Raw genomic sequence first — 26,054 nt, 5'->3', positions numbered from 1 at the left:
GGCCAAAAGTTGTATTTGCAAGTATTAAAAGTAAGAAGAGGACACCAAACCAACTGAGACCTGTCTGTCCGCCGCATCTGCGCACTGTACAACACACACCTACACACTGTACAACACGCACCGACACTGTACCACACACACCTACAGCTCCTAGCATAATCAGGCTACAGCCGTTGTGTATTTTATTATGTGAAGCACTAAATGGTCTTAGAAAAATATCGACTCTTTGTAGATATCTACTAAACTAAAGCAAATAAAGAGAGTAGGTCTGTTATACTGAGTGATATATATTTTACACACTGCTCTGCTTTCTGCACGGGTCTCACAGCTGTTCTCACTGTAAACATCGCGTTGTGATGAGAGCAGTTTCTAAAATAATATCCAGGGGATGCATGCAGAGCTGTCATTGGCTGAGATAAGTCCGGCCGTGCGTCACGCCTCCACCGTTCCCGGAAATGCATCCGCGGAGGAACCATCAGTGTATCCTCGGTTATAGCTCCTCCAGAGAGCCTCCTCGACGCTCGATCCTCGGTGTGCATTTAGAAGAGGCTTCTCAATACTCAAATTTCCCCTCCTCGACTCCTCGGTCCTCCGGTAGTGACCCGGAAATGAATTTCAACCCGCCATTTTGAAGGACGTCTCATTTCTCTAAATGCACACCGAGGACCGAGGATCGAGCGTCGAGGAGGCTCTCTGGAGGAGCTATAACCGAGGATACACTGATGGTTCCTCCACGGCTCCTCCGCGGATGCATTTCCGGGAACGGTGGAGGCGTGACGCACGGCCGGACTTATCTCAGCCAATGACAGCTCTGCATGCATCCCCTGGATATTATTTTAGAAACTGCTCTCATCGCAACGCGATGTTTACAGTGAGAACAGCTGTGAGGCCCTGCAGAAAGCAGAGCAGTGTGTAAAATAAATATCACTCAGTATAACAGACCTACTCTCTTTATTTGCTTTAGTTTAGTAGATATATACAAACAAAGAGTCGATATTTTTCTAAAACCATTTAGTGCTTCACATAATAAAATACACAACGGCTGTAGCCTGATTATGCTTTAGGAGCTGTAGGTGTGTGTGGTACAGTGTGTGTGTGTGTGTGTGTGTGTGTGTGTGTGTGTGTGTGTGTGTGTGTGTGTGTGTGTGTGTGTGTGTGTGTGTGTGTGTGTGTGTGTGGTACAGTGTGTAGGTGTGTCCTGTACAGTGTGTAGGTGTGTGTGTGGTACAGTGTGTGCGCAGATGCGGCGGACAGACAGGTCTTAGTTGGTTTGGTGTCCTCTGCTTACTTTTAATACTTGCAAATACAACTTTTGGCCCGTAATTTCAATTCCCCATTTCAGCGACCAGAGAGAGGGGGGGATATATCCAGTCTCTGATTGTGTTACGTTATTATGAGAGTGCTCTCATACTTTAAATTGCATATATTTATATAAATATATTTGTGTGTGTGTCCCCGCATCTGTAGCCTGTTATTGTCTCATTATACCGCACTCTCAATTAATTCAAGGTAAATATGTGGGGGAACAATGTTCAGCTGATCTAACAGAGATTATAAAATATGACAAAACACTCGACAGCTGATGCAGCTGTTGCCACGTAATAATGAACGGACGTCGCTTTAATATGACCGCTCAGAGGAGAGGAGTTCTCATTTCTTTAAACGTCTGCTGCTTCCCCTCCTCTCTCCTCGGTTCCCCTCCTCGGTCCTCCGCTCGCATCTCCTGTGGGCGGGACTAAGTCTCGAGGAGGGGAGTCGAGGAGGGGAGTCGAGGAGGGGAAATTTGAGTATTGAGAAGCCTCTAGAGAAATGAGACGTCCTTCAAAATGGCGCGCTGAAATTCATTTCCGGGTCACTACCGGAGGACCGAGGAGTCGAGGAGTGGAAATTTGAGTATTGAGAAGCCTCTACTGTAAGACAAAGGGTTATTCAGAGCAGGACATCGCTTCGGCCTTGAGATGAGGTTGAGCTCCGCGCTCACGCATAACTAGGAACCAGTATAATGAAGATTCCACTATATCTGTAAAAACCAAGGTTACTTTCCATCTAGTCTTAACCAATCATAAATATATGGGCAAAGCCCGGTGTAATAAAATGTATTGACCCACGAGGTTCGAGGCTCTTTATGGAAATAGTAATGGTTACAGATAACAGCTTTGCTGCCTGTGATTTCTATCACGTGACGAGTCCTTGGCCAAGTAATATATCTGTTGCTCTCTTTTAATAAATAGTTGAACTTAGAAGTTGTTTGTCTTTCCTGGAATAAAAGAACACGACAATAGACAACAACACAACAGTAAGCATTAGCACATGCTTTAAAGTCCAAACGCAAAATTCCTCGTTATGCAAAATGGCCATTTAGGCAACATGTATTTTATTACAATTATTGGTGGATTTATGTGAAAATTACATTTGTCCACAAAATGTAGTGGAGTAAAAGCATAAAGTGACATGATGTGAAAATACTCAATTAAAGAACAAGTCTACCATTTTACTCAAGAGTGTTGAGTAAATGTACAGTTACATTACAGCACTGATGGTTACACACTGTAAAGGCACCTAAATTAACAGAAAAATAGGCCGTTTTGATTCACTTAACAGCAGGATAGATTGTATTTGTTAGATTACAACATCTTAAACTTTTGAACATTAACAAACAGTGTACACTGAAAATGTAAAGTATTTTAAATGGCAGTGGGTTCGTTGTGCATTCATAACTCAAATTTCCAATCAAAGAATTCCTGATTGAAGAACATTTTGTTTAGCATACAAGATCATATATAGTTTTTAAAATTCACAGAAAATTAAAAGTCATTCTGTAACATTACATAATGTAAATAAAACTCGAGCACAAATTATAGGTGTAAAGAAATACATAGAAAGAAAATTGGAAGTACTTATAATTGTAATTGAGTAGTGCTTTCCCATTTTCGGAGCACAATCTACAATTGCAGCTACATTATAAATTAAGTGTTTCACTCAACTAGTAAAAGGCAGTATTTTCAGAATACAATACAGTAACAGAGTTAAAGTAAAATATATTTCAAATACATTTGTCTAAATGTTTTTCCCTCAAAAAGTAACCTCTATAAAGACATAATAAAGAAAAGATGGCCACTATTTGAATGATTTGGAGAAAAACTGGTTGGAAAGGCTTATTCATATTGAAAAGGCAACAGTGTGGATGTGAGTCAATAGCTATTTTAGTATTTTCTTTTTGAGGTTTTAAGGCTATAAAAATCGTACCCTAACATGGAAAACATCTTAACCCAGAAACAGTTTTTCCATTACACCCCTGAGAATGAACATAATGTGGAAACACAGCTGAAAAGCTAAAATCTTTTTGTAACGAAGATCCAACTCTATTAATACTTGCCCCTCAGTTTTAAAACTTCTGAGTATATCTTTGTCCGGCCTTTTCCATTGAGGATTACACTCTCAAGTATTTGTCCAGGTTTTCATTGTATGGTGGTCAATTTAGCTTTTGCATCATAAGTGCCTGAACTAAAGTCATGTGATTCATTAGTCTTGTTAGTCCAACAAAAGGTGAATCTATATTTTTTATCTAACTAAAAATCAAGAATAAGGGCAGTGTCAACGTCTCAGGAAGAAGAAGTGATATTCCTAACATCATCACTCCATCCATTATTGATTAAGATTCTAAAACATTAATCTCAATTTATGTTGCTTTGTTGGAGCTTAAAATGGATTTAAGCATCAGCTCTGACTGTTAAAAGGGATTTTTGATTAATAAACTCCACCTGCCAGGTCCAACAGCGACCCAGCAGCCTCCTGGGCCTCTGCGTCCAGCTGGAGGATCTCCACGGTCTCCAGGTCCAGTTCTGTGTCGCCGGGCAGCACCAGGTACTGGTACTGGTGAGACTCGTAGTAATGTAACTCGATGTAACCGCTGTCTGACAGGGGGTCTTTCTCCATGTCCTCGCTGACATCGCTCTGCTGATGGTATTCAACCGACTCCATGGTGACGAGCTCCTCGTGATCCGGGGTCAAAGGGCACGGTGGGTTTTCAGAGAAAGGTGTGTTATCAGCGGCCATGATTTGGGTTGATGGCGAGGAGAGGAGAAGGGCGTGAGAGAGAGGATCTGCATGAATGAAAAGCAATGCATGAAGCAGAATATGAGTCAGAAAGAAGCAATACAGCCAGACGTTATAGAAAAGAGACGCCACACAGAGAATACATTTCCTGTTTCTGTGTCACTTTTTTTATCAGCCGTACACCCTTTAGGAGACTGATCTGGTGGAGTCCATTACCTCCAATGGAAAATATTTAACACAGATTATAAACAACCTTTTTGCCACAAAATCTCCAAAGTAAATTTTGAACCACATTTCAAAATGCAACATATTTTCCAAAGGATCATTTTCAGATGAACCAATCAGAAGAAATTACATTTGTTCGAGACATACTTGTCTGTTAGTCTGCCTCAGTAACACACTCTTGTGAGATCTGGAAACTCAGAACATTACCACTAGTCAAACTGTGTCAAAATGTGAAGCTAAAATCAACTAATGCTATAAAAACTATCTTTACTTTTAGGACGGCTATGCTGTAGTTAAGAGGAAAAATATGTATGTACATTTTTTGGTGAACTGTCCATTCATTAGAAAAATCATTTTCCTGGTCAAACAACCACTTCAGTGGGTACGTGGGCCCATATAGCACATAGGCTAGGGAATAAAAACGGGGGACACATAAAGGAAACTAAGCTATTGATGGGTTGCTAAGGTAATAAAAGGTTGTTGCCATGACAACGTAACAGAAACACAGGAACGATGTTGCATGCTGTGAATTCTTCAGAGAGGGAGAAAAGCTGCATGTAATAAAAGTGTCTCAGAGAGATGTTCCTGCATTCAAGAAACATTGCAGAAGAAAACATTGCAGAAGAATAAAAATTCATAAAAGGTAAAATATGTAAGTTTAGGGCTAGTTAAGAGACATGAGCCTGCTGTGAGTGTCCTCTCCACTGACCTGACATTTCCATAGAGTCGCACACTGCAGGAACCCCAAACTCTGCTCCCTCCAGCCTGCACACAACACGGAGAGAAAGTTAGACAACTACATCTGTTTGCTTTATTTGCAGTAAAGAGTCATTCGAATGTGCAATTAAGATGAAACATCTCGAGTATATTTCATTGCTGCATTAGAACAATATCACTGAAGCAATGTTTTGGGTTTCTTTTCTTATGATTTTTTCTCCTATTGTTAAATCTAACAATATATCTTTAAAACTAAAAAGAGAGAAAGATTGCAATTTTTAAGTCTCGACGTTTTATTTTTCATCCATTGTACTGTATAGCCCAAAAAATCTCAAGATATTCTATAAAAAAATTAATAAATATGAACTGTGAGAACAGAAAGATTTATACATTTGCGAAGTCGAAGAATTTTTTTTTTTCATCAAATAATTTAACTAAAGAAAAACTGAACAAATCCAATACTTAGTAAAGTTACGACTTAAAACAGCTTACCTAAATGTACGACAGGTGCATGAAGCTGGTTGCATTTGATGTATTGAATACTATACTTAATAGAGTTTTATTAGCTTTGAATTTGTGGAACTAAAGATGTTTTTTTTAAACTCAGAATGAAAAATATTGATTGTTGAACAAACTCTGTGATTATGTACTCACAATGCAGGCTTGTTTAACAGATTGATGTTGGTGCTGTGATAACTGTGGGTCTTCCTCAGCACCTCGAGGAGCGCCGGCCGGTACTCTGGACACACACACCACAGCGACCCCTTCCTCACTGACTGAATCAAACATAGAAAAACAGATTTCAAACTGCTGCAGCCCATGCAAAGACGCTGACCAAAACAACCTCAACACATGTGGAGAACATTATAGAAATGATAGAAAAGGGAAGTTTAGTTGCTGACTCGACTCGATCAGCACATCTGGCTTCAAAGTGTTGCTCAAGGACATTTTGGTTGCTCCTAATGCTGTAAACACAAGACATCATAAGACATATCTGAATAAAGTCATTCATGATGTTATCCTCTCAAGACTTGACTACTGTAACTCCTGCCTTTCTGGCCTTAAACAAAAGTCACTCTTATGCCTCCAGCTGGTTCAGGATGCAGCAGCTCAGCATGGCTTCTGGCTTCTCAATATTGACTCCCTGATGGTTTGAGAATTGTAAGAATTGACTGATCCCCTTTAAAGCATGTCTTTATTGTTTGGATCCTTGTACTGTTTTACTAAAACGGTTTGGCTTATTTTAAGCTCATGTACTTCCTGGATTTTTGCTGTTTTGTATCCTCATTGTTGATTGCACTTATTGTACATCACTGACAGACACATAAAAGTGTCAGCTAAATGAAATGTAATGTTATCTGTCATAATTTGTCTCTAGTATTGTATACGCCCCCTTGTTTTTGTGTGGTAAATTGAACTTAGTTTGAATTTGTGTTGTTTGCCCTCACTGTATATATTGCTTCATATCCCCACCTGGCTCTTGTCCCTCTGAATGCGACGGAAGCTCTTGCTCAGCGACAGGTTGTGTCTGACAGAGTTCCTCCATCCTCCGGTGGCCGTCCTGTAGTAGGGGAAATTGTTCACTATCCAATCGTAAATGTCCTTAACTGGAAGCCTCTTGTCAGGTGAGTCTTCTATCGCCATGAAAATCAGACTACTGAAGGAGTACGGTGGTTTGGACATGGCAGGTGAAAGAGGTTGGGTAGGTGTGAAGGACTCAAGCTGAGGCAGCGTTGTGATTTTGGGAAGGGGCTGCAGCGGGAGCAGGTTGCCCCTCTGATGCAGCCAGTTGAGGCAGGTCAGGTCATCCTGGTCAGGGACAGTCGCTGTGCTGAAGCACTGTATGTTTTGTCCTTCAAGGCCCTGAGACGCTGTGCAGTGTGAAAGAGGCGAGAAAGAGTGGAGAGACTCTGCTGTTGCTGGAGAAAGTGAGGAAGGGGACGGGGGGAAAGAAATGGGTGAAAGTGGGAGGGAAAGACGATCATTAGAGCAGCCGGTGTGCTGCGGTGAAGACGAGAAAGGCAGGGACCCTCCAAAAGTAGAAGTACATGGTGACGAGGGCGACAGCAAGTGAGAGCTATTCTCCATCTCTCTCCCAGGAGAAAACATCCAGAATCATTCAGCTGCTGGAAGAAACAAGATAAATGAATCACAGTTACTGTTGCAAAATTGTTTTCATGAAAACAGGATTAAAAGTTGGCTCTAAGAGCTGCACTTGTATCTTATTCAGTATCCCTAATGTTTTTTCTATAAACATCTCTTGCCTTTTGCCTTTCGGGTAATCAATCAATCAATCAATCAATCAATGTTTATTTATATAGCCCAATATCACAAATGTTACATTTGTCTCAGTGGACTTCACAGTTTCTGTTAAATAGTCAATAAGGACCAAACTAAATGAATATTTGCTTCCTATGACCACGACTACTACTAGGCTACTACTATTAGTCCTATATTGTACTCTGATATGTACTTAAATCCATTCATTATTTATCTAAAAGTAAGTAACTTTGCATTAAGGATTCACGTCAACTCCAGCCCGATGTATTAATAAAGCCCACATTACAAATCATTAAGGCTATGCAGCAAAGCATTTGACTTTCACCAAACCCAAAAAATGACCTTTCAAAACAAAAACAATAATTCAGCAAGGTCTAACAAAACTGATGGAAAAAAGGAAAAATGTTTCAGTTAAATGTTAGCTATCCGTTCCCCTCCGATGAGCATCTTCTAAACGTGCAAAGTCCACTTTCTGCACACTCTTCTAACACTCTCACGGTCAGGTAGCCTACCTTTGTCTTATAGGCACAAAACCTGTCCGGTGAACAGGTGCATGTCGATTATAGAGTAATTGTTACTCTAATTCAAAGTACGCTAACGTTGATTTAGTGTGTTTAACACAATAATTGCCGTGTAAAATCTCATTTATAATGCTCTGAAGGGTTATATGTGATGCCAGCCACATGGCTCTACAATGCAGTTCAGGAGGCTAATGGCGGAACAATATAAAGTTTCATATAGACAAGAAAGCCGCCTTTTCCCCCTCAGGTGATGTTACCTAGTGGTTAAAAATGCATATTATTAACTAGTTACTCACCAATTTTCAATAACGATGACCTTGGCAGAACACTTCTCCTTGAGTGTTAAAAAAAACAAAGCCTTTGAAGAGTTAAAGGTGAAGTTGTTGTGTTTAAAACTGGACTCGGACACTCTCCCTCCTTGTTCTGTTGCCGTCTGGGGTCTCCATGGAAACCGAAAGGACGCTTTGCACTGAGCGCGTTGCCGTGCGCGCTCCCGCAACTCACGTCCACCACCATCAAGTGGTCATAATGCAGCAGGAGCAACACCTATTGATCGTTTACATTCTTCCGATTATTGTTTTTTACATAAACCGTTTGGTCTATACAATATCAGAAAACAGTGAAAATGTACATTTGTAGATGAAGTCGGAAGTTGTTCTCACAACAGAAATAATTCACATGTTGCCCTAGTCCTTTCTGTTCATTCCAGTTTCTCTAAGTCCAACAAGATGTTTTTAGATGACAACACCCAAAGACATTCATTTGAACATGAATAAAACAGATGCAACAAATACAGAAGAACTAGCTTTAGAAACTTTTCAAATCGAATACACAAAGCTTAATATATTTATTTTTTCTAGAAAAATCCAAACATTGTCATGCTTTTTCAAATGTATTTAAATAAAATTCAGGACTTACAAGAGAGATAATGCAGCAACATTACCATACCAGAAAATGGTACTTGACTCATGTGTGCAATGTGAGTTTTATGTCTGTGGGGTGAGTTTATTGTTGCATGAAAATACTGTAAATCATGGGACATTTTATAAAAGGGAATTAGAACTGAATTTGAGTTGAGATTAAACACATCTCACAATGAAAGCCCTTGTTTTCAAAGTTAGATGCCCTAAAATAAGCATTTGTCAGAGTTACTGTACACTCATGGAGAAAAACAACGTTCACTGAGACATTTTCTGTGTCACACTTTGTGGTTAAATCAATGACGCCTTTTCATGAAGCAACAGGTCTATCTGACAAGCTCAACACACACTGCAGTTCAACACCATCTACATTTGTTTTGAGTTTACCAACAAAAGAGTGTATAAAGGCAGGAGTACAAACACTCAACAACCAAATGTTTTGGGTCCAATACACTTGGATTTCAGGTGAAGAAATGCTTCACGGTCACCTGACCAAGTGAGAGGTTAACCAATATATAATGATGGGCTGAAACACTGCAATCACTACAGTGATGTAAAGACGGAATTGGGGTTTGGCACTTGATCCGGTTCCCATGGAGTCCGTGGAGGGAATGATCTTCATTTTCAGAGATCGAACCTGCGAAGACAGAAAAATATTTAAGGCTACACTTCAGGTATCACCATGGGCCAGGTCTACTGTAAACAGGTATATGTCATATCTGTAAAGGTTTAAAGTTGTTTACAGTTTGAATATGTATAAAGCTGTGTTAATGTTTTATATATTGTATTTGTATTTTTGTCTTGTTTTATTTTTATTTTAAACTTTTTTTCCCTTTGTTTTTTTTATTCCTGAGCTGCTGTAACAAGCTAACTTACACTGTTAGGCATCAAAAAGATTATGATTTTATAAAAATGCTAAACAATGAGTTATCACAGTGTATCTTTAACACATTAGTATATTTAATATTTTGATCATCAAAACCAGATACACAGGATTTGGTAAACGCTTTATCATGCATGTTCAGTTTAAAGTAATAAGCTGAAAGTATTCAAATGTATTTTGTTTTCTGATTAGGAAAAAAACCTTCTTCATTTAAGATTTGTAAATATAGTTGTTAATACTTACAAGGAAGAACATAAGGGCACAAGAGCACCAGGCAAGGGCCACATAGTAACCATCGCTGCCAAACAGTAAGCCACACAACACTGTGAAGATCATCCTAGAGGAGAAGCATTACAAAAAAGTGAGTTAATATGAATTATTACACAATAAGTTGGAGCTTTGGTAAAAAACTAACCCTTACACTTACTTGCTTTGTAAAATATAATCATAAGCATCTTAAATATAACACAATATTTACCCGACATATTTGTATCCACTGTAGGCGATGAGATCAAATGTTGACAGGTCGCTGTGCACCGTCAGCAGGTACAAACTCAACAGCATCACCAACACCTCGATGATGACCCACACGAGGGCGGTGCTGGCACACAGACCAAGAACCTCGGGACTGAACCTTCACACAGAGACAATCCTTATTACATTTTAAATACATATTTACTGTAAGTCATAAAGAAAATTAAATATGGAAAAATAACTTACCGTTTTTGAATGCCGAGGGCCATTCCAGCAAGTAAAATGTAGGTAATGAAAGCCATCGCTAAAAGACAAAAAGCACAGTTAATGCACAGGCATCAGAAAATCCTCTGTCACTGATATTTTTTGTATTTATAGAAAACGTACTTGGTATGTAGAGATCTGGTGCGTTCACATCCTGTCGTGGAGGCAGTGGCGTGTCCCGATGGTAACGCACTTCCCAATCCTAACAAGAACACAAATACAGAAGAGGCTGTCGTCAGTAAAGCTCTTTAATCTGAAGGGTCTACAAGATGGAAAAACTTAGTTTGTATTAAACAATAAAATGGAAACTAGAGAATAACTTTATGGAAGTTAATTCAAACAAGATTAAAGCTCAATGATACATTAGGGCTAACAGAAGTCCTAAAAGATCGATAAAAGCACACATTAAGTTAATACAGACTAAGAACACTTAACACTTAAAATATGCTCTTGAAAGAAAATATGGCATCTTAAAAATAATAGACATCTAAAACCAAATAATGAAGAAGAAGATAAGAAGGGAAACTGGAAATAGATATGTCCCATTTTTTATTTTATATTAACAGTTCACATGATACACAAGTATGTGTTATGGCCATCTTTAGGTATAATTTGACTTGAGCCATCTTTGTCTGGTAATTATTCTTGTCTGTACATATGTGTACGAATATGTATGGCCTTTTGTGACCCTTGCTTTACGAGGTCTGTGTAGTTCAGTCATTATCAGGGCACAGATTGTTTGGGACTTGATTAACAATCTCAATAAGTTCAAGTGTGTGGGAACTAACTGAGCTTAGTGCACTTTCCCACCCTGACAATCATGCCATCATGATGTATAAATGAAGCTGGAGTGGTGATTAAGTGGCTGATTATCTTGTTTGCATGGTTTCAATGAGATACAGTATGTGGGTGTAAATATGATACCAGGCAAAATTATCAAGCAGCTATGTACGATATTAAATGTTTTGTGTCGTCCTGAATGCTGTAGGACAAAGTCTGAATGGCTGTGATTACCTGATGTGTGTAGGGGAACATGAGGATCATAAGTTTCTTCAACACATATCTGGTGTCGACGGCAAAGAAGTATTTCAGCTTGTTCACAGACATGAACTTGCTGATCTGAAAGGCAAAGGAAGGGCAAACATTAACTTAGCAGATGAAGAGTGAAAGTCTGCCAAAGTTAATAAATACAGTTGCGTCATGGTATTCTTTAAAAAGGAGGCTTTCACCACACTTAGCACTGTGCAACACCCAGTCTATGTAGAGTTACTAATCCGGCAGATTAACATCAGTTTAATTAAACTGCTTTCCACATGCAATACATTTACTTTGTGAGGACCTACCCTTTTTCTTCGGTGAGTTAATTCACAGACAGTTTCTCTTTATTAAAAAGGCAAACCAGAAATGTGTCTGCTTTATTGAAAGACCTGTCCACTTACAATGACTCCCCTTAGTAATTATGTTTAAACCCAGTATTTCTGCACAGCTGCAAATAAAGACGAGGCTGCACTTATATTAATAGTGTTGTCATTTTTGGACAATTGATTCGAGCGGTTCAACCGTGTAAATGAAAGTACACATCAATGTGGTTCTATGTTGAATAACTTTAATTGACCAACTTGTTACCTTTTTGGACATAAATTAAATAAAATGGCACAAGAACACCTTCATGGAGGAAAACGTTGACTTTGCACCAGTTTAGACCTATTATTTGATCACATTATGTATTTGTGGTTCATCTACACCTGTATTAAAACTGTCAACTTGAGATTGAATCACCAAAGATATATTTTTGAGGTAGAAGTCTATTATTTATCAAATCTAGGACTTTACCTTATTTATAGGTTACTGGGTTAAAACCCCATACAAGTAGAAATCAATATCCTTGTTTTGCTCACCTCCTTGTTCACCATATCTTTTCCTGTGTTTGCTAAAGAGGAGCCGTACATCATTGCAGCGTTGGCCATCGGGTCAGCAAACATGTTGTTCGGCCCAGCGCCCCCTTGCATGTCATTTTGGGGTCCTGCCATATTGTACCCAGGAGTGTAGTATCCTTGACTGTTCATTGCTGGTGCTGCAGAGCTGGTGTCATCAAACAGCACAGAGTCTGCTGTGGGGGGGGGTGCACGAGCTCTCGGTTTAGCTGTGGAAAGGAAAAACACAACGGATTACAAAGAGGGTATTTAATAAGTATCAAACCGTGGTGATATTCATGTATTTACCAGCTTATTATCCACAATATCAACTATAACCTGAACTCAAATAGTTTAATTTGTTCATATAATCCATGAATATGAGTGATGAGCGAGATAATGAGAGAAGCTTCTGAAACAAATCCTATTCAAAAAGTTGTGATTTTCAGTTTCTGTACCTATTGTTTTATAATATTGTTGATTCAACTACATGTACAGTTTTAGAGGCTGTCATTGTGATGCTTGAATTGTAATGCATTGGACTGGTCTTTCTAATATATTTTCCAAACCACGTAGATCAATTAAGGTGAACTATAATAAACCTAAAGCAGGAAGAGATTAACTTAAGCTCAGTGTGTCTAGCTGTAGTTGGTAAGCAAATAGGAAGTAGACACCATGGACGGATATTTGTCAATTTTTTCACAAAAACGTTAACTCTTAGTAATACGGTGATTCATGAAGGTTCCACTTACTTGCTCGGTACCCCTGTTGTGGCAAGTCCATGTTGACGTTTGCTGACGTTAGCTTAAAATAAAAACATTCACACATTAGCTACATCTCAGCTAATTTAAGTCATTTTTGCCATCTTAGAGAAGCACTGTGATGTTATACCACAGCTTACATTAAAACACATTTAATTCAATACATGATACAAGTAAGATGTTAGCTTTGCTCACGTTAATACCAACAGCTAACCTAACAGTACGTGTACATTTATTCAATGGTAGCTAACAGTTAATGCTAACAGTTACTGCTAGCTACATAGCCAGGCAAGCTAAGTTAACAACATCATATTTTCAACCAACACTCGATGAAGCCACCCAGTTGGATTACACATATAACATCAGTATTTTAAAGGTACACACTGCGTGACTGATGGATACTGTTAACGATTATTAAGTAAATAGGAGCAGAAGAGCCCAGCTTACCTGCACAGCTAACGTTGTTAGCTAGCTACGTGGCTACAACCGGACTGATCCCACCCATCCACTGCGGTTGGCTGAATTCAGTGTGCCTGCGTGGCAGACAACCATGTAAGTATACAAGTACACAGCTGTCCAAATACACACAGCAGGTACTGCTAAGATTTCCTTGTGTAAATAATTTGTAATCTTACTATTTTCTTTCCCATTATCATCTGTTTGTTGGTTGCATTTAGAACTTTAGAGGGAAACTGATTTATTACATTCTCAGTAGTGGCAAATAACTTGTTCTTAATGAACTGTCAGTATTCCTGCAAATGTCTGTCGTTGGGCGGTGGTGGCCCAGTCCGTAGGGACTCGGCCAGGGAACCGGGAGGTTACCGGTTCGAGTCTCGGAATGACCAAGTGACTACCGAGGCGCCCCTGAGCAAGGTGCCTATACTGCTCCCCGAGCGCCGACCTAATGGCTGCTCACTGCTCCTAACACTAGGATGGGTCAAATGCTGAGATCTTTTGATTCTAATACTCTTACTTAGGTAACATTTTGAATTGTAACAAATTATTTCTAGCTGTGAGACTGTACAAGTATGTTTAATCCAGACCAGTCACCCTACTGTACACCCCTGAGCAAGACCATCACAACAGGCATGATGTAAAGGTCAGCATTCATAAGACATACTCATTTGGTTGCTATACAAACAGATGGTTGCAATCTACAACATTGTTATACTCATCGCAGGTTTATGCATCAAGTAAAGATAGATTACAAAAACGGTTGAAAGGTTTTAAAGTAAATGTACTAATTTTGAGATACTTGTAGTTTGATTATTTTCATTTTTAGCACCTTAATACAGTACCTCATTATTTGAACATTTAAAACAAGTTAATTAAACGTAAAAATACTAAACAGTAGTCAAATAATGCAGTTAAATTAACTCCATCTGGACCAGCCACAATTCCACTACTTTCATGTTGGCCACTTAAGAACAAGTTGTTGTATTTACTACTTAGTACATTTTACTGTGCATCTATACTTTTTTTCTATACAATACTATTTAAATGCCAAGCTGACAATATATAATATGTTATAAAATATTTCCCATACCCTTTTACAGTATTTTAATTACATTATTTAAATACAATTACCACTTTTATAGATTTGAATCAACATTTATTTTACTACCAGTAAACTTTACATACTTTGTTTAGGCATGTAACAATATGCACTGTATAGTCACAGCAAAACAATTAAGGTGTACATTTAACACCCACTAAACCAAATAAAAAAAGTGTGTGACATGAGGATGTTTAATGCGTTGATGCTTTGTGAGGCATGTTTGTGTGTGGGATGTGTGGGGGAGTTTTTTTAGGATGAGTGAATGGTATTGGAATCTAAACTTTATTTTTCCCCTCCAGAAAATGGTTAACTTTTGTAGGGAAAACATGGAGTGAACCAAAAAAAAACACTCATATGCTAACATGTAATATGCAAAATTCAAAATATTCTGATGCACAGACATTATCTAATAAAAAAAGAGATAAAGGAACAGCTGGTGGATGAATGACGCTGCAATCAGGAGAAAAAAGTTGACCGACATGTTGGGACTTGTCACAATTAGAGACACAGCCTGTTTGGCCTCATAGCATTCCTGAAGCTTTAGTCATCAGACTCTCCCCTTTACCCCATATCTCTTCCGATGATACCACCAACCACATTGACAATAAAACATCCTGTATATTTGTCCTCATTATCACAGGGTGAAATATTGTTGAAATGTGAAATTTAAAACTCGGCAATGAAATGGACCAATGAGCAACAGGCATGCTTTATTCAATGTAATGCTCGCGGCAGTTTCAGTTTAACTCCATTGTATCTATCCTCATTAATAAGTTATGAAGAGACAGAAGGCCACGATTCAACGTCTTAACTTCTCTGTAGATGAGGATTAGTAATATACAACATTTTTCTCCTTTTCCCACCTAAAAAAATGATCACAAACCGTCTTTGCAATTATCTTGAGTGACTCTTTTAAAAAAACTTTAATATTCCACACTTCTTATTCCTACAGTATATGAGTAGAATTAGGAGTAATGTGAGACACTGGTGTATCAGCAGTGAGGAGAACTCAGCCTTTGCCGGGAACTCTGTCCATGGGGACTGCAAGGTCAGCAGCTGCTGTGACAGCCTAAGCTTACTGAATCTACAGCATGCAGCTTTTGAATCTGGTCTATTTTGTGCTTGATAGTAAAACATCTGTTGAAACGGATGGTGAATGAATTGAGAAGCACTGTGGCGATGCACTGACTCATCTCCACAGGCATGCTTGTGTGTTGATGTGGTTTTTGTAGTGAAAGTGACTACCAAAGACCTAAGACCTCACCGCCATTAGGCTCATGCTTCTAGCGTTATCCCTACTTTATGATCCGTTTCATAACTGATCCTGGAGCAGATATGTAATCTTAAAGTTCATATTTAAGATAAAATGTTAGCATTTTTTTTCTTTCTGCTGTCTCATAATAAGAGTTTTAACTATTATGGAGGCGTGTGGCGCAGTGGACTAGTGCGTTGGTGTTCGGATCAGGGGGGCACAGGTTCAAACTCCCCTGCAGTCAGCATGTCGTTGTGTCCCTGGGCAAGACACTTCACCCCAAATTGCTCCTGTGGGGATTTCCCACAGTATTGAGTATGTAAGTCGCTTTGGATAAAAGTGTCTAACAAGTCACATGTAATTATCAGACCTGACAGTTATACAGTCGACAAATAGTGGAGTTAGCTCTTTGTTATGTAAAAGTATTTGTACTGGTATAACATATTAAAGTCCACAATTTCATGCTTACGTAAGTAATTGGTAAAGTCTGCTATTAACTAATTGGTTATTTAATTCATTTATTGTAGCATCATAATCAAGATATTTATAATTTCTGAAAACTATTTGAAAATGAAAACTTAGTCAGTCACTGCCTTTACACAGATACTAGTGATACGTTTGGGTTGACATGGCCGGAAAGCAATACAGTTTATTATATTTTAATGATTGATTGGTTGTAGTTTTTAGTGGTAATGTGATAGACGACAATATTTTCAGAATGACATGATGGAGGGAAGAATGTTATTTCAGTATAATTCAGAACACTTACTGCAACCTCAGTAACAATCATAAAGGTAATATACACCTCTCTCTGGAACATAATAATATTCCTAAATGTACAATTTCTGGCAGATCTGTACTTAAATGTATAGATGTAATAATAAAGTGACAGTGTTCAATTTTTTATATAACAATCCTTTTTATATCACCTTTTATTCAAATATTTAACGTTAGAGTAAATTAATTATTACGTAATCGACACTACTTCCACTGCTGTAGGAAATTGCAGTAGTATTTCAACCAATGCATCAGAAGTGGTTTCTGTAAGGAATCCCGCATGGAGGAAACTCTCACCATATATGGTAAATTACGTCACGGCACGTGGTTTGATTCGTGCGAGGTTCCAGACAGCACTATTTCCCGTAACTACGGAGGGGCGTGGTGAACATACAGTGCCGCTTTAAGAGTTTACAACCTCACAATCATTCCCAGACTTTTGGTTAAAAATATATGACTAACCCCGGGAGGACGTACTGAAAGTCGTTTTCAGAGGTTTTAAGGCGATTTGAAAAAAAGCAAGGTGATATTTTCTTCCTTGTTCCCCCTTGAAGACGTGCCTGTTTGGACTCTACCGATTTACCGCAATAAGGTGGGCTTGCCCAGAGTTTGAATTGACACACTAGAATCATCCCGAAAGTACTTTTCGTGAGAGGTAAAGGCTTTATATCCACAGCTGGGAGCTAGTTTTTTTTCATTTAAACAGAAAGGATGTATCAAAACTTTGGGAATCAAGGGAGAGGAAACCCGGCGTACACTGGCAGCTCCTCTGGGTCTCACTCCCAGGGAAGCACCAGCAACACACAGCAGGAGCAGGTTGGTGAACTTTCAATTAACTAGACCATAGGTTATCACAGAGTCAGGGGTCAAATCGGAAAAAAAGCAATATTAACTTTCTTGTAAAAGTAACAAAAAGTTGTTTAAATTGTAAATACCAAGCTACCATATATATATGTTTTGTGCAGTAGAATACAGGCATTATACCCAGTAGGAATAGGAATGTAACACTGCTGATTTTTCATTTTTATTTTGCTTGAGCATTTAAATTGTATTCTTTATTGTAGTTTACATCTATTCCACTATCTCAGAGGGGAAATGTTGTACTGGACATATGATAAAAAATGATATGATGCAGTACTACACTACTAACCCAGTATACAAACTAAGTTGGCTCGACGTTGACAATCTACAAGATACAAATAGATAGATAGATAGATATATAGATACTTTAAATATATACTCATTCAATGTGATTAAAACTGAATGATAGCCATTAGTACAATAACACTTTGGATTCTGCATAAGAATCCATTACATTTACTTTTTATTTTTATTTTTTGTTATACTTTTTAGAAGTTTTTTACTTATGTAATCATTTAAATTCAGAAATGTTATTTGTGAGATATTTCTACTTTAAAACTTCTTCCACCACTTATCATATTGGAATTAGTCAAACTCAATAGTAAGGATCTTAATTATTTACAACAATAATGGTTTACTTTAATTGTTTTGCGTTAAGACTTCAGAAACTCTGTGTTTTGTAATCGATCCCATCTTAAATTAACTTTATTAATGTTTGTCTTTTCAACCTATTTTACCCAGAAGTATACGATGGCCGGCAGCAGTCAGTTTGTACCAAGCCTCAATGCCATCACAACCAACCAGGACCTCCAGTGGTTGGTCCAGCCCTCAATCCTGCATCCGCCGGGCCCTTCAAGATCTCCAGTTCCTCCCTACCCATCCCTCTCCGGGGCACGGCCTCTGGCTCCACCACCCCATTTTCTCCGACCAGGTGTCATAAGAGCTGCTGCACACACTACTGCTTCGACAAGGCACAGGAATGACCAGCATGTAAGAAAGTACTTCTTAATGAATCTGAAACGTTATTAACATACAAACACCGATACAGACACTGGTTAGTGTGGATTGTGTGTGCTTCTACTGTTGAGAAATAGTGATAGGTATTAACTTAGATCTCTTGGGAGTCATATTTTCCCTATTGGGGGGGCAGACCATAAGGGGTGTGGAGGAGCAGAATCATTTGTGTAACTAGTGTGTAATACCCTCTATGTGTCATTTCCTTTTGACTTACACATCCGATAAATACATTTAGCAATAGAGTAAGGACAAGATTATGTAGAGAGGTTACTTAATATATATAAAAAAAAAAAGGATAATTTGTTCCCAGGAGGAAAACACACTGTTTATGTTCTTTGATGGTGTTTACTTTGACTCAATGTTGATTCAGTAAAATGATCACCTGTGACACACTGTTTGCAAAGATTAGTTTTTTGGCAGGAGAGCAATGTCAAGTATATAAAAAAACAAGATACCATAGATGTTAAAGTGACCCAGTTTTAACCTTTAGAGCCATCACCCTGTTCCGCAAAGTGTAGTTTCTGTAGTTTCCTCAGGCACATGTTGGCACACATCACAGTTTTTTTCTCCCTGGAGTTGTAATTCTATGGTACAGGAAGTAGACTTGTCATGTGACTCACAGGGGCAAGTCATGTTCAGTGACTCACACCTGAGTCACCGCTAGAGACTGAGCATGACTCATCACCAATGAAAGCCCGGGAAATATTGGATCAACAGCAATTATTCATGAGGGCGCTGGATGTAGTCAGAGTTTGGGTGTTACAAAAGGCACAAAAGCTCAGACATATCAAGAATCATTTAGCTGCCATGGCTGTGATGACTCAGAGCACGCACATGGTGGTAGTATTTCTCCTGTGTCATGTACTTTAACATGTCTGGCTTTACACTTCAAATGTTGTGTATGTTGCCCACAGCCAGAAGGTTTCACAATCAAATGTTAGACATTAAAGGGATTTAGAAAATATCGCTACTGCGTTAGGTTAACTTATGTTCTGTATTTTTAGGAAAGACACCCCTTTTGCAAATGGTGAAACATTTGAACTTCTGGATTTCACCATACACATTCCCAATTTCATAACCTACATCAACACAATTGATTTTTATTACAACGTTTCTGCAATGCAAATGAGACCTAATCTAATGTTTAGTTTTGGTATATTTAAAATACATCTACAGATGCGGATAGAGAACGTGTCCCAAGTAGTGTCTAACTAGTCTGAACATAGACTAGTTATGGAAGCAAAATAACTTTAGCCACTGAGTTGTGCATTAAAACAATGTTTTTGTCTGGGGTATCTTGTCTTAAACTTTATTGTTGTCTTTCTCATTAAAGCTATCCCAAGAAGAGATGGAGAGACGTAGAATAAGAAGGGAGCGGAATAAGATGGCAGCAGCAAAATGTCGCAATCGCCGTCGGGAGCTAACAGACACACTGCAAAATGTGAGTGCACATTGTAAAAATGTTATGACATTAATGCTTTAAATATAATGTATTGTCTCAAAGACACATGAGAGAAATTACTTATGTGTTTCTCTTGTTCTGCTTTCCCCCTGGTGTAGGAGACTGACATACTGGAAGATGAAAAGTCAAAGTTACAGAAGGAAATAGCACAATTAGAAAAGGAGAAGGACAAGCTTGAGCTGGTCCTGGAAGCTCACCGTCCCATTTGTAAAATAGAGGGATCGGATTCAGATTCGGAAACAAATCCATCCATTTCCGCTTTGGGAGGCATCAAACTGGAGCCACATGACTTCAGCAGACCCGGACCCTCAACCAGACAGCCAACAAAAGTAGAGAAGCCTAAACCGAGGATAACCATCCCAACCAAACGTGAAACAGCGGCTGCCTCGTCTGCTGCCTCTGAATCAGAGTCTCTCCACACTCCGGTTCTCGCATCCACTCCCTCCCTCACGCCCTTCACAGCTGGTATGATTTTCACCTACCCCTCTGCCTCTTTGGACACCAGCGCCTCCACCACGTCCCATGCTTCCTCCTATCACGGAAACATCCACCACTCTCAGGTCCCACAGCCCTGCGGGATAGCCCACCGCCGCAGCAGCAGCAGTGGAGACCAATCGGATCACTCCCTGCACTCCCCGACCATCCTCACGCTGTGATCAAAGCCCGCAGCACCCTGACAAAACACTAATGTGTGAGAGGAGGGATCTCTGGGGGTGTGAAATGAAAACGATGATTGTGTTCAGCATTTCAAAATGAGCTTCATGTCTTATTTCAGAAAGTAGATCTTTACTTGGATGATATGCCAATTAGAGGCCCGATTTTGATAAAAAATTTACAATTTTTTTGTATTGATACAAATATAGAGTCTTTTACCTTTCATTTTAAAAGCTATTATGTAGAGTGAACATGTTTGAAGTTTATTAGCAAAGCATTGCATGCAGAATTTATAATACAAGCTTTTCTAGAGAAATAACTATAACTCAAACTAGTAATATAATAATTGTGATATTACAGTAAATGTTGAATTTAATTCCCTTTTTACATTGTTACATCATGTTTTGTAACACTTTATAAACGTCCTCAGCTAGGGAAATAGACTACTTATAAACAAGGTTCCTTATTTTTGTACGAGTCCTCTAATAAATCCTAATATTGTCTATGCAAACCATTGACCACTAAGGCTGGGCCGTAGGAGTTAATATAGATTTTATAATCACATATTTATATTTCCAGAGTGTAATATATATATATTTGTAAATGTTTTTGTTGTCTCTGATCTGTTTGGTTTGGCAGTGCCTTACTTTTATTTTTCGCAACATACAGACAATAAAGAGCTAGCATGTGTACAATTTGTGATGGTGTTATTATTTACAACCAAACGAAGAATGTGAATATCCTGAGATTTTAAAAACAACCAATTCATCAAATTAAATTAAGAATGAAACATTTAAAGTGGAAAGAAGATTTGTACACTTTGTGAACACCAAGACACAGTTCAACCTAAACAGGAACAGCAACACTTTTGGACTTATGAGTATTTAATTCCTTTATAGTCAATTTAAAGAAGATCCTTCTGCATTTAACTTGAAATGAATTAGTAATGTTCGTTGGTTGAAGCTTTTCAAACGTGAGGGTTTGCAGCTGTCTTGGGGTAAGGAATGCTTGTCAGAATACAAATTATAATTGCAATTTTTCTTTCTCTTTTTTTGACTGTGTTTTGCATTTGACATGAAAATGCAAATGAGGGAAACAATATATGATGAAAACAATCACAACTCTTTTACTGACACTTGATAAAAGCATTAGCTGGCTGCAAATTACACTGAAAATGTGAACACTGTGTTCTGTTTCCCAAAATGAAGTGAATCTCATGCTAATACATACATGGCTCAGAGGGCATTGGATTGCTCTACTAAAATGGGGTGAGAGAGAAAAACGAGATGGAACGAGAGTCAGAGTAAGAGCACTATAAAGCATGAAGAAATCAGCATGTGCGCTGCCGTCAAAGGACTTTCGTGCATCACTAAGTGGCAGAAAGCATTACTGCCCTCTTCAGCCCTCCAGAATATGCAAATAGGGATCCAAAAATAAAACTGATGAACATCCATAAAGTCAGTATGTGTGACATGGCTGCTGGAACATCAATCACGCGCAGTCATTTAGACATGAAGGTCAAAACAAGTGCAGAAATCAATCCTTTGTTTCTGTGTCATGTGTACATGTGTAAATGCTTGTTTCTGCAAAGTCAAATGCACAAAGAAAGGTCAGAACAGCCGAAGTGTCATCATACCCACTGTATTTAAAGCTCTTCAATGCACTACGAGCATAGCCCACCAATAAAACAGCTAACGACAAAATTAATCTTTTCTAATCCATGTGCATTATCTATGATTTAACTGAAATCGGTTAGTTATGCAAGTTAATACAGATAAATCAAGATAAAGAAGGGTCAAAGTTAAGACTATCCATAATGTTACAGGGTAAATACAAATCATGAGATACAGAAGACAAAGCTGACTGTCGCCAACTTAAACAAACTCTGTGATATGCTAATTGAGCATCAAAAACAATGTAATAAAAAATGTAACACAAGTGGATTTAAACAGCTTGAATAGAATACAAATCCTTAAAAGTTGTAGACCTTCCAGTTTGATACAAAGAGTTTCCAGTTGGATTTTTAAAAAAGTGACAGAACTTGTTCGCTTCAGCTCTGAGTGAGGTCCAAGGACATCTATCATGTCTGATCCTAAACGTTATGACCCGTGTGCTGGCTCTGCCCAGGCTCTCGATCCTTATGCACAGCAGCCCCACCCACATGAAACCTGAAGGGCCTTCACATCAGACTGGTTAACAGGCCTGTACATTGTGACAATCATCATGCACATATGGCACTCCAATCCTGTCCTGAGGAAGAGAGTGCATCAAATATTACACATTATTGGGCATCTAGCAAAAGCAAATATCAAATAGTTTCTTTTTTTTCCTTTTATCACAACTCATCTTTTTCAGTGCTATTGAAATTCAGTGGACTAAATATGGCTCAAAACTGGATTGAAATGTCTCTTTAGATCAGTGATTTAAAGATCCATTGTAACGCTGTCCAGTGCAATAGAAAAAAGGCTTCTACCAGTGTAGGCTATTCCAGTGCATGAGATAATTGTATGTGACCCATTTTTTTGGTCCCATTTGTTTTTTTGTTTTTTTAGACAACAGACCACTGAAAAAGGAGAATTTCCCCAAAACAGAGGAGTCATTAGAAAAAAAATACTGTAAAATGTAGATACACTATCATCTGGAAAACATCTAGTCATTGTCTTTGTAAAGTCCTGAAATAGTTCATAGTGGTAGATTCTTTGTCAAGTGAAAACCTAGTGGCACACACGTCGTTGCAGCATTCAGAAAGCCCTAATGCTTGATTTGCACCAAATTGATTTGTATTGTCTGACAAAGCGTCTGTGTCTCCATTAATCACCCCTACGATTTCCTTATTTGACATGAACCTGGCGTCAGTCATCAGGAGAGCACACCAGGTGCAGCTGGTCCGGGCTCCCCACGCTGCCGGTGCTGGAGGACCCGTCCCCCAGGTCCCGGACCACCATGCAGGGCAGGTTGAGCTCACTGGACCCCCCGGGGCTGGAGTCACTCCTGCTGACACACTCCTCCTCCAGAACCAGGCACAGCTCCTTCAGGTCCAAATTCTCCTTCACCAGCCCGTCCTGCATACGCTCCAGGTCGGCCAGCTTTTTCAAGTAACCGCCCAGATCCTCCCGCATCACTTTGGCTGCGTGATGCCCGAACAGCTGCCATTCCCTGGACAGCTTCTTCACTTTGAGCCGGTCGTCGTCCAGGAAGCAGCACAGGTCCCGCAGCTCCACGTTTTCCTCCTGCAGGCGCTGATTGATGACTTTCAGTTCCCTGATTTCAATTAGGTGTCCCTGAAGCTGTTTGTTGACCTCTTTTATCAACCGTCCACGCTGAATGAGGGCTGATATTTTCTCCGTCTCCTCTTTACGCAGCCGGCTCACCAGCTCTTCTTTGGAGCACGCCAGCAAATCGTCGTCAGACATCTTTGACAGTTCTCTGTTTATTATCTCCCCTTCGCTACCCATTTTCTATTAAAAAAAAATCTACACCTAAATTGTAGGCTACCTGAGAATCTGTAGAAAGAGAGATGTAGCTGGGTGCTTCAATGCTCAACACAGAGCCATCACATCCTCCTCCTCTGCATATTTTCAAGATATATAGGCTATGCAATTACTAGAGCACCGGAGGCCAAATCATGGCACAAACATGTGATTTCTTTACTTAGATGGATTCCTTCAAGGCGCTGTGACTCCAGTCCTTATGTGTGCTGAACCCGGTGGCTGTTTTTCGTGGATGATGTCTTAATGAGGTCGTGGATGAAACCCCCATTAATGTCAATCTGTCATCCTCGCAACAGCAAGCTGTGTGCTCCAAAGGCCTCCAGGAACACAACTGTCCCGATTTTGCCTCCTTTCGCAGTACTTTGAAGGCAATAGCCGTCCGATGGGCTCTTGTGTGGGCCTGCTGAATGTAAAAAAGGCCCGGTTGATCCACGGAGGCTTAATCCAGCAGCCTCGGATGCACACCCTGCTGCAGATGTTGTGATTTTACGTCGCTGGCATCGTCTCAGCAGGCTGGGCTCTGTTCACCACGGCTGAATGAACTCCGTTCCCAGGTGGTGGTGTCGGTGCAGCAGCTTTTTCAAAAACAATTCATTCTTTAGATAAAAAAAACAAGCGAAAACTAAATAAACCAAAATCCAATCTCATCGTTTATCCGATCACGGTAAATGCATCATCGCTGCTCATCCTCTGGGGCTGGACTGTTACCACAACAATGTCCGCCTCCGCCACTTTCACAGCTCTGATTCCGCTAAGCAGGGTGTCAAACTCAAACATTACCGGAAGTCCGTCTTTAGCGGCTTCAAAATAAAAGCACGCGCATTTTAAATGATAATGAAGTAGCCTAAGTGAAAATGTTTTGAATAAACTGCAATTGAGTTGTATTGTTTGTTGTCATTTTTTGTTTGATGGTGTCTTACTTGGGGTCCAATGGAATAAGGTTCCTCAGTAACATTAATTTATTTAGAGTGATTTTGCCGGAAGCCGTTTGCCGTTTCATGACGACTGCTGCTTTGACACGTCATTTAGACAGTATCAGACATATTTGTGGTTTCCTCTGAGGTTTGCAGTGGCTATTCGCACACCTTCCTTTTGACATGGTAGTAAATGGCAACGTGTAGAATCGATCGTCTCAGTGATTTAGATGAACTGAATCTGACCCTCTCAGCAACATTATAGAAAAGCTCAATATATGAAGGGGAAGATGTGTGCATGTGCTCTCTCTGTGAGGAACTTGTGCGCCCCCATTTGGATTTAAAAACATACTTTCCCCTTGTTTATTCTATGAAACCAAAACAAGACGGATTAGCACATCACAAAGAAAATAAGTAACGGCATTTGTAATTCCACAACTGTTTTCTGATTATTTGAATAGACTCCTCCTTAAAAACTAGACATCTGACTATTGTTACTATCCCAAAACCCATGCACATGATAAAGGTCTATCATAAATATGCCCTACACACCCCTTTGCAGTTCCCAAGATGTACTGTACAGTGCAGTTGTATCAAGGGTGACTCTGGCTGTAGGCTCGTTTCTTTTCAAAGAACACATGCGGAAAGTGTGACTTCAGGCTTTTTTCCATGGGTTTATGCTGAGGCATTCAGCCACATCCTTCCGCCCTCTGTCCCACCTCCATTGTTTCACTGAGGCCATAACAATGTAGGGTGTTAACCGTGCAAGGGGGAGCTGGGGATGGAATCAGGGTGTCATGTGAGGTTAGAAATGAGAGTGTTGATGTGCAGCGAGGGATCCGACAAAAAGACATGTTGACTGAGTCGTTTTCCCTTCTGTTGTGATTTTTGAAGGACACATGCAGAAACACAGACAGGGAGGGTGAGGATAGGGATTTGCAAGGATTTATTTAGATTAATCGCCGGAGGAAAAGAGAGCAGATTGTGTACACGTAAGCAAACCACAGAGATGGTCACACAGAGTCCTTTCTCTGACCTGACACATTTAACATTA

The 26,054-nt window shown here is 39.4% G+C and overlaps 4 protein-coding genes across 6 annotated transcripts; 1 reads left to right on the top strand and 3 right to left on the bottom strand.

Moving 5' to 3' along the window:
• Window positions 1-2,342: 2,342 nt before the first annotated feature.
• Window positions 2,343-8,186, bottom strand: LOC117454134 (forkhead box protein N2). Of its 2 annotated transcripts, none has more exons than XM_034093243.2 (5): window positions 8,096-8,186; window positions 6,472-7,121; window positions 5,653-5,774; window positions 4,991-5,046; window positions 2,343-4,103 (listed from the first exon to the last, which is right to left on the bottom strand). In XM_034093243.2, the coding sequence occupies exons 2-5, from the start codon at window positions 7,105-7,107 to the stop codon at window positions 3,748-3,750; spliced, it is 1,170 nt and encodes a 389-aa protein (XP_033949134.1). In that variant the 5' UTR covers window positions 7,108-7,121; window positions 8,096-8,186; the 3' UTR covers window positions 2,343-3,747. The 2 variants fall into 2 exon arrangements, with proteins under 2 accessions (XP_033949134.1, XP_033949133.1); XM_034093242.2 differs by having other exon boundaries at window positions 6,472-7,124; window positions 8,096-8,185.
• Window positions 8,187-8,631: 445 nt separating this feature from the next.
• yif1a (Yip1 interacting factor homolog A (S. cerevisiae)) lies at window positions 8,632-13,564 on the bottom strand. Its single transcript, XM_034092668.2, has 9 exons — window positions 13,462-13,564; window positions 13,006-13,057; window positions 12,239-12,483; window positions 11,355-11,459; window positions 10,464-10,542; window positions 10,323-10,380; window positions 10,081-10,236; window positions 9,846-9,939; window positions 8,632-9,356 (listed from the first exon to the last, which is right to left on the bottom strand). Exons 2-9 carry the CDS (start codon window positions 13,034-13,036, stop codon window positions 9,204-9,206), a joined length of 921 nt encoding a protein of 306 aa, XP_033948559.1. The 5' UTR covers window positions 13,037-13,057; window positions 13,462-13,564; the 3' UTR covers window positions 8,632-9,203.
• A 3,456-nt stretch (window positions 13,565-17,020) lies between these two features.
• Window positions 17,021-21,290, top strand: fosl1a (FOS like 1, AP-1 transcription factor subunit a). Of its 2 annotated transcripts, none has more exons than XM_034092853.2 (4): window positions 17,021-17,417; window positions 18,207-18,452; window positions 19,813-19,920; window positions 20,040-21,290. In XM_034092853.2, exons 1-4 carry the CDS (start codon window positions 17,313-17,315, stop codon window positions 20,595-20,597), a joined length of 1,017 nt encoding a protein of 338 aa, XP_033948744.1. In that variant the 5' UTR covers window positions 17,021-17,312; the 3' UTR covers window positions 20,598-21,290. The 2 variants fall into 2 exon arrangements, with proteins under 2 accessions (XP_033948744.1, XP_033948743.1); XM_034092852.2 differs by having other exon boundaries at window positions 18,204-18,452.
• A 406-nt stretch (window positions 21,291-21,696) lies between these two features.
• On the bottom strand, window positions 21,697-24,840 carry ccdc85b (coiled-coil domain containing 85B). Its single transcript, XM_034092854.2, has one exon. It carries the CDS (start codon window positions 24,048-24,050, stop codon window positions 23,448-23,450), a length of 603 nt encoding a protein of 200 aa, XP_033948745.1. The 5' UTR covers window positions 24,051-24,840; the 3' UTR covers window positions 21,697-23,447.
• Between the last annotated feature and the right edge of the window lie 1,214 nt (window positions 24,841-26,054).

The sequence above is a fragment of the Pseudochaenichthys georgianus genome, chromosome 10 (assembly GCF_902827115.2).
Source record: "Pseudochaenichthys georgianus chromosome 10, fPseGeo1.2, whole genome shotgun sequence".
Lineage (NCBI taxonomy): Eukaryota > Metazoa > Chordata > Actinopteri > Perciformes > Channichthyidae > Pseudochaenichthys > Pseudochaenichthys georgianus.
The sequence above is the reverse complement of the archived record's forward strand: the minus strand, read 5'-3'. Positions and strand labels throughout refer to the sequence as shown.

Bases quoted from the DNA above. Each gene is read 5' to 3' on its own strand.
- LOC117454134 (XM_034093243.2), bottom strand. From the start codon at position 7,107: ATGTTTTCTCCTGGGAGAGAGATGGAGAATAGCTCTCACTTGCTGTCG. The intron at 5,775-6,471 runs GTGGGGATATGA...TGTTTGATTCAG, and splicing joins TTCAGAGGGACAAGAGCCAG to TCAGTGAGGAAGGGGTCGCT. The intron at 5,047-5,652 runs GTGAGTACATAA...TGTTGTGTGCAG, and splicing joins CTGTTAAACAAGCCTGCATT to GCTGGAGGGAGCAGAGTTTG.
- yif1a (XM_034092668.2), bottom strand. From the start codon at position 13,036: ATGGACTTGCCACAACAGGGGTACCGAGCAA. The intron at 12,484-13,005 runs GTAAGTGGAACC...TCCTTTCCACAG, and splicing joins ACAACAGGGGTACCGAGCAA to CTAAACCGAGAGCTCGTGCA. The intron at 9,940-10,080 runs GTAAATATTGTG...CTTCTCCTCTAG, and splicing joins AGTGGATACAAATATGTCGG to GATGATCTTCACAGTGTTGT.
- fosl1a (XM_034092852.2), top strand. From the start codon at position 17,313: ATGTATCAAAACTTTGGGAATCAAGGGAGAGGAAACCCGGCGTACACT. The intron at 17,418-18,203 runs GTTGGTGAACTT...TATTTTACCCAG, and splicing joins GCAACACACAGCAGGAGCAG to AAGTATACGATGGCCGGCAG. The intron at 19,921-20,039 runs GTGAGTGCACAT...CCCCTGGTGTAG, and splicing joins TAACAGACACACTGCAAAAT to GAGACTGACATACTGGAAGA.
- ccdc85b (XM_034092854.2), bottom strand. From the start codon at position 24,050: ATGGGTAGCGAAGGGGAGATAATAAACAGAGAACTGTCAAAGATGTCT.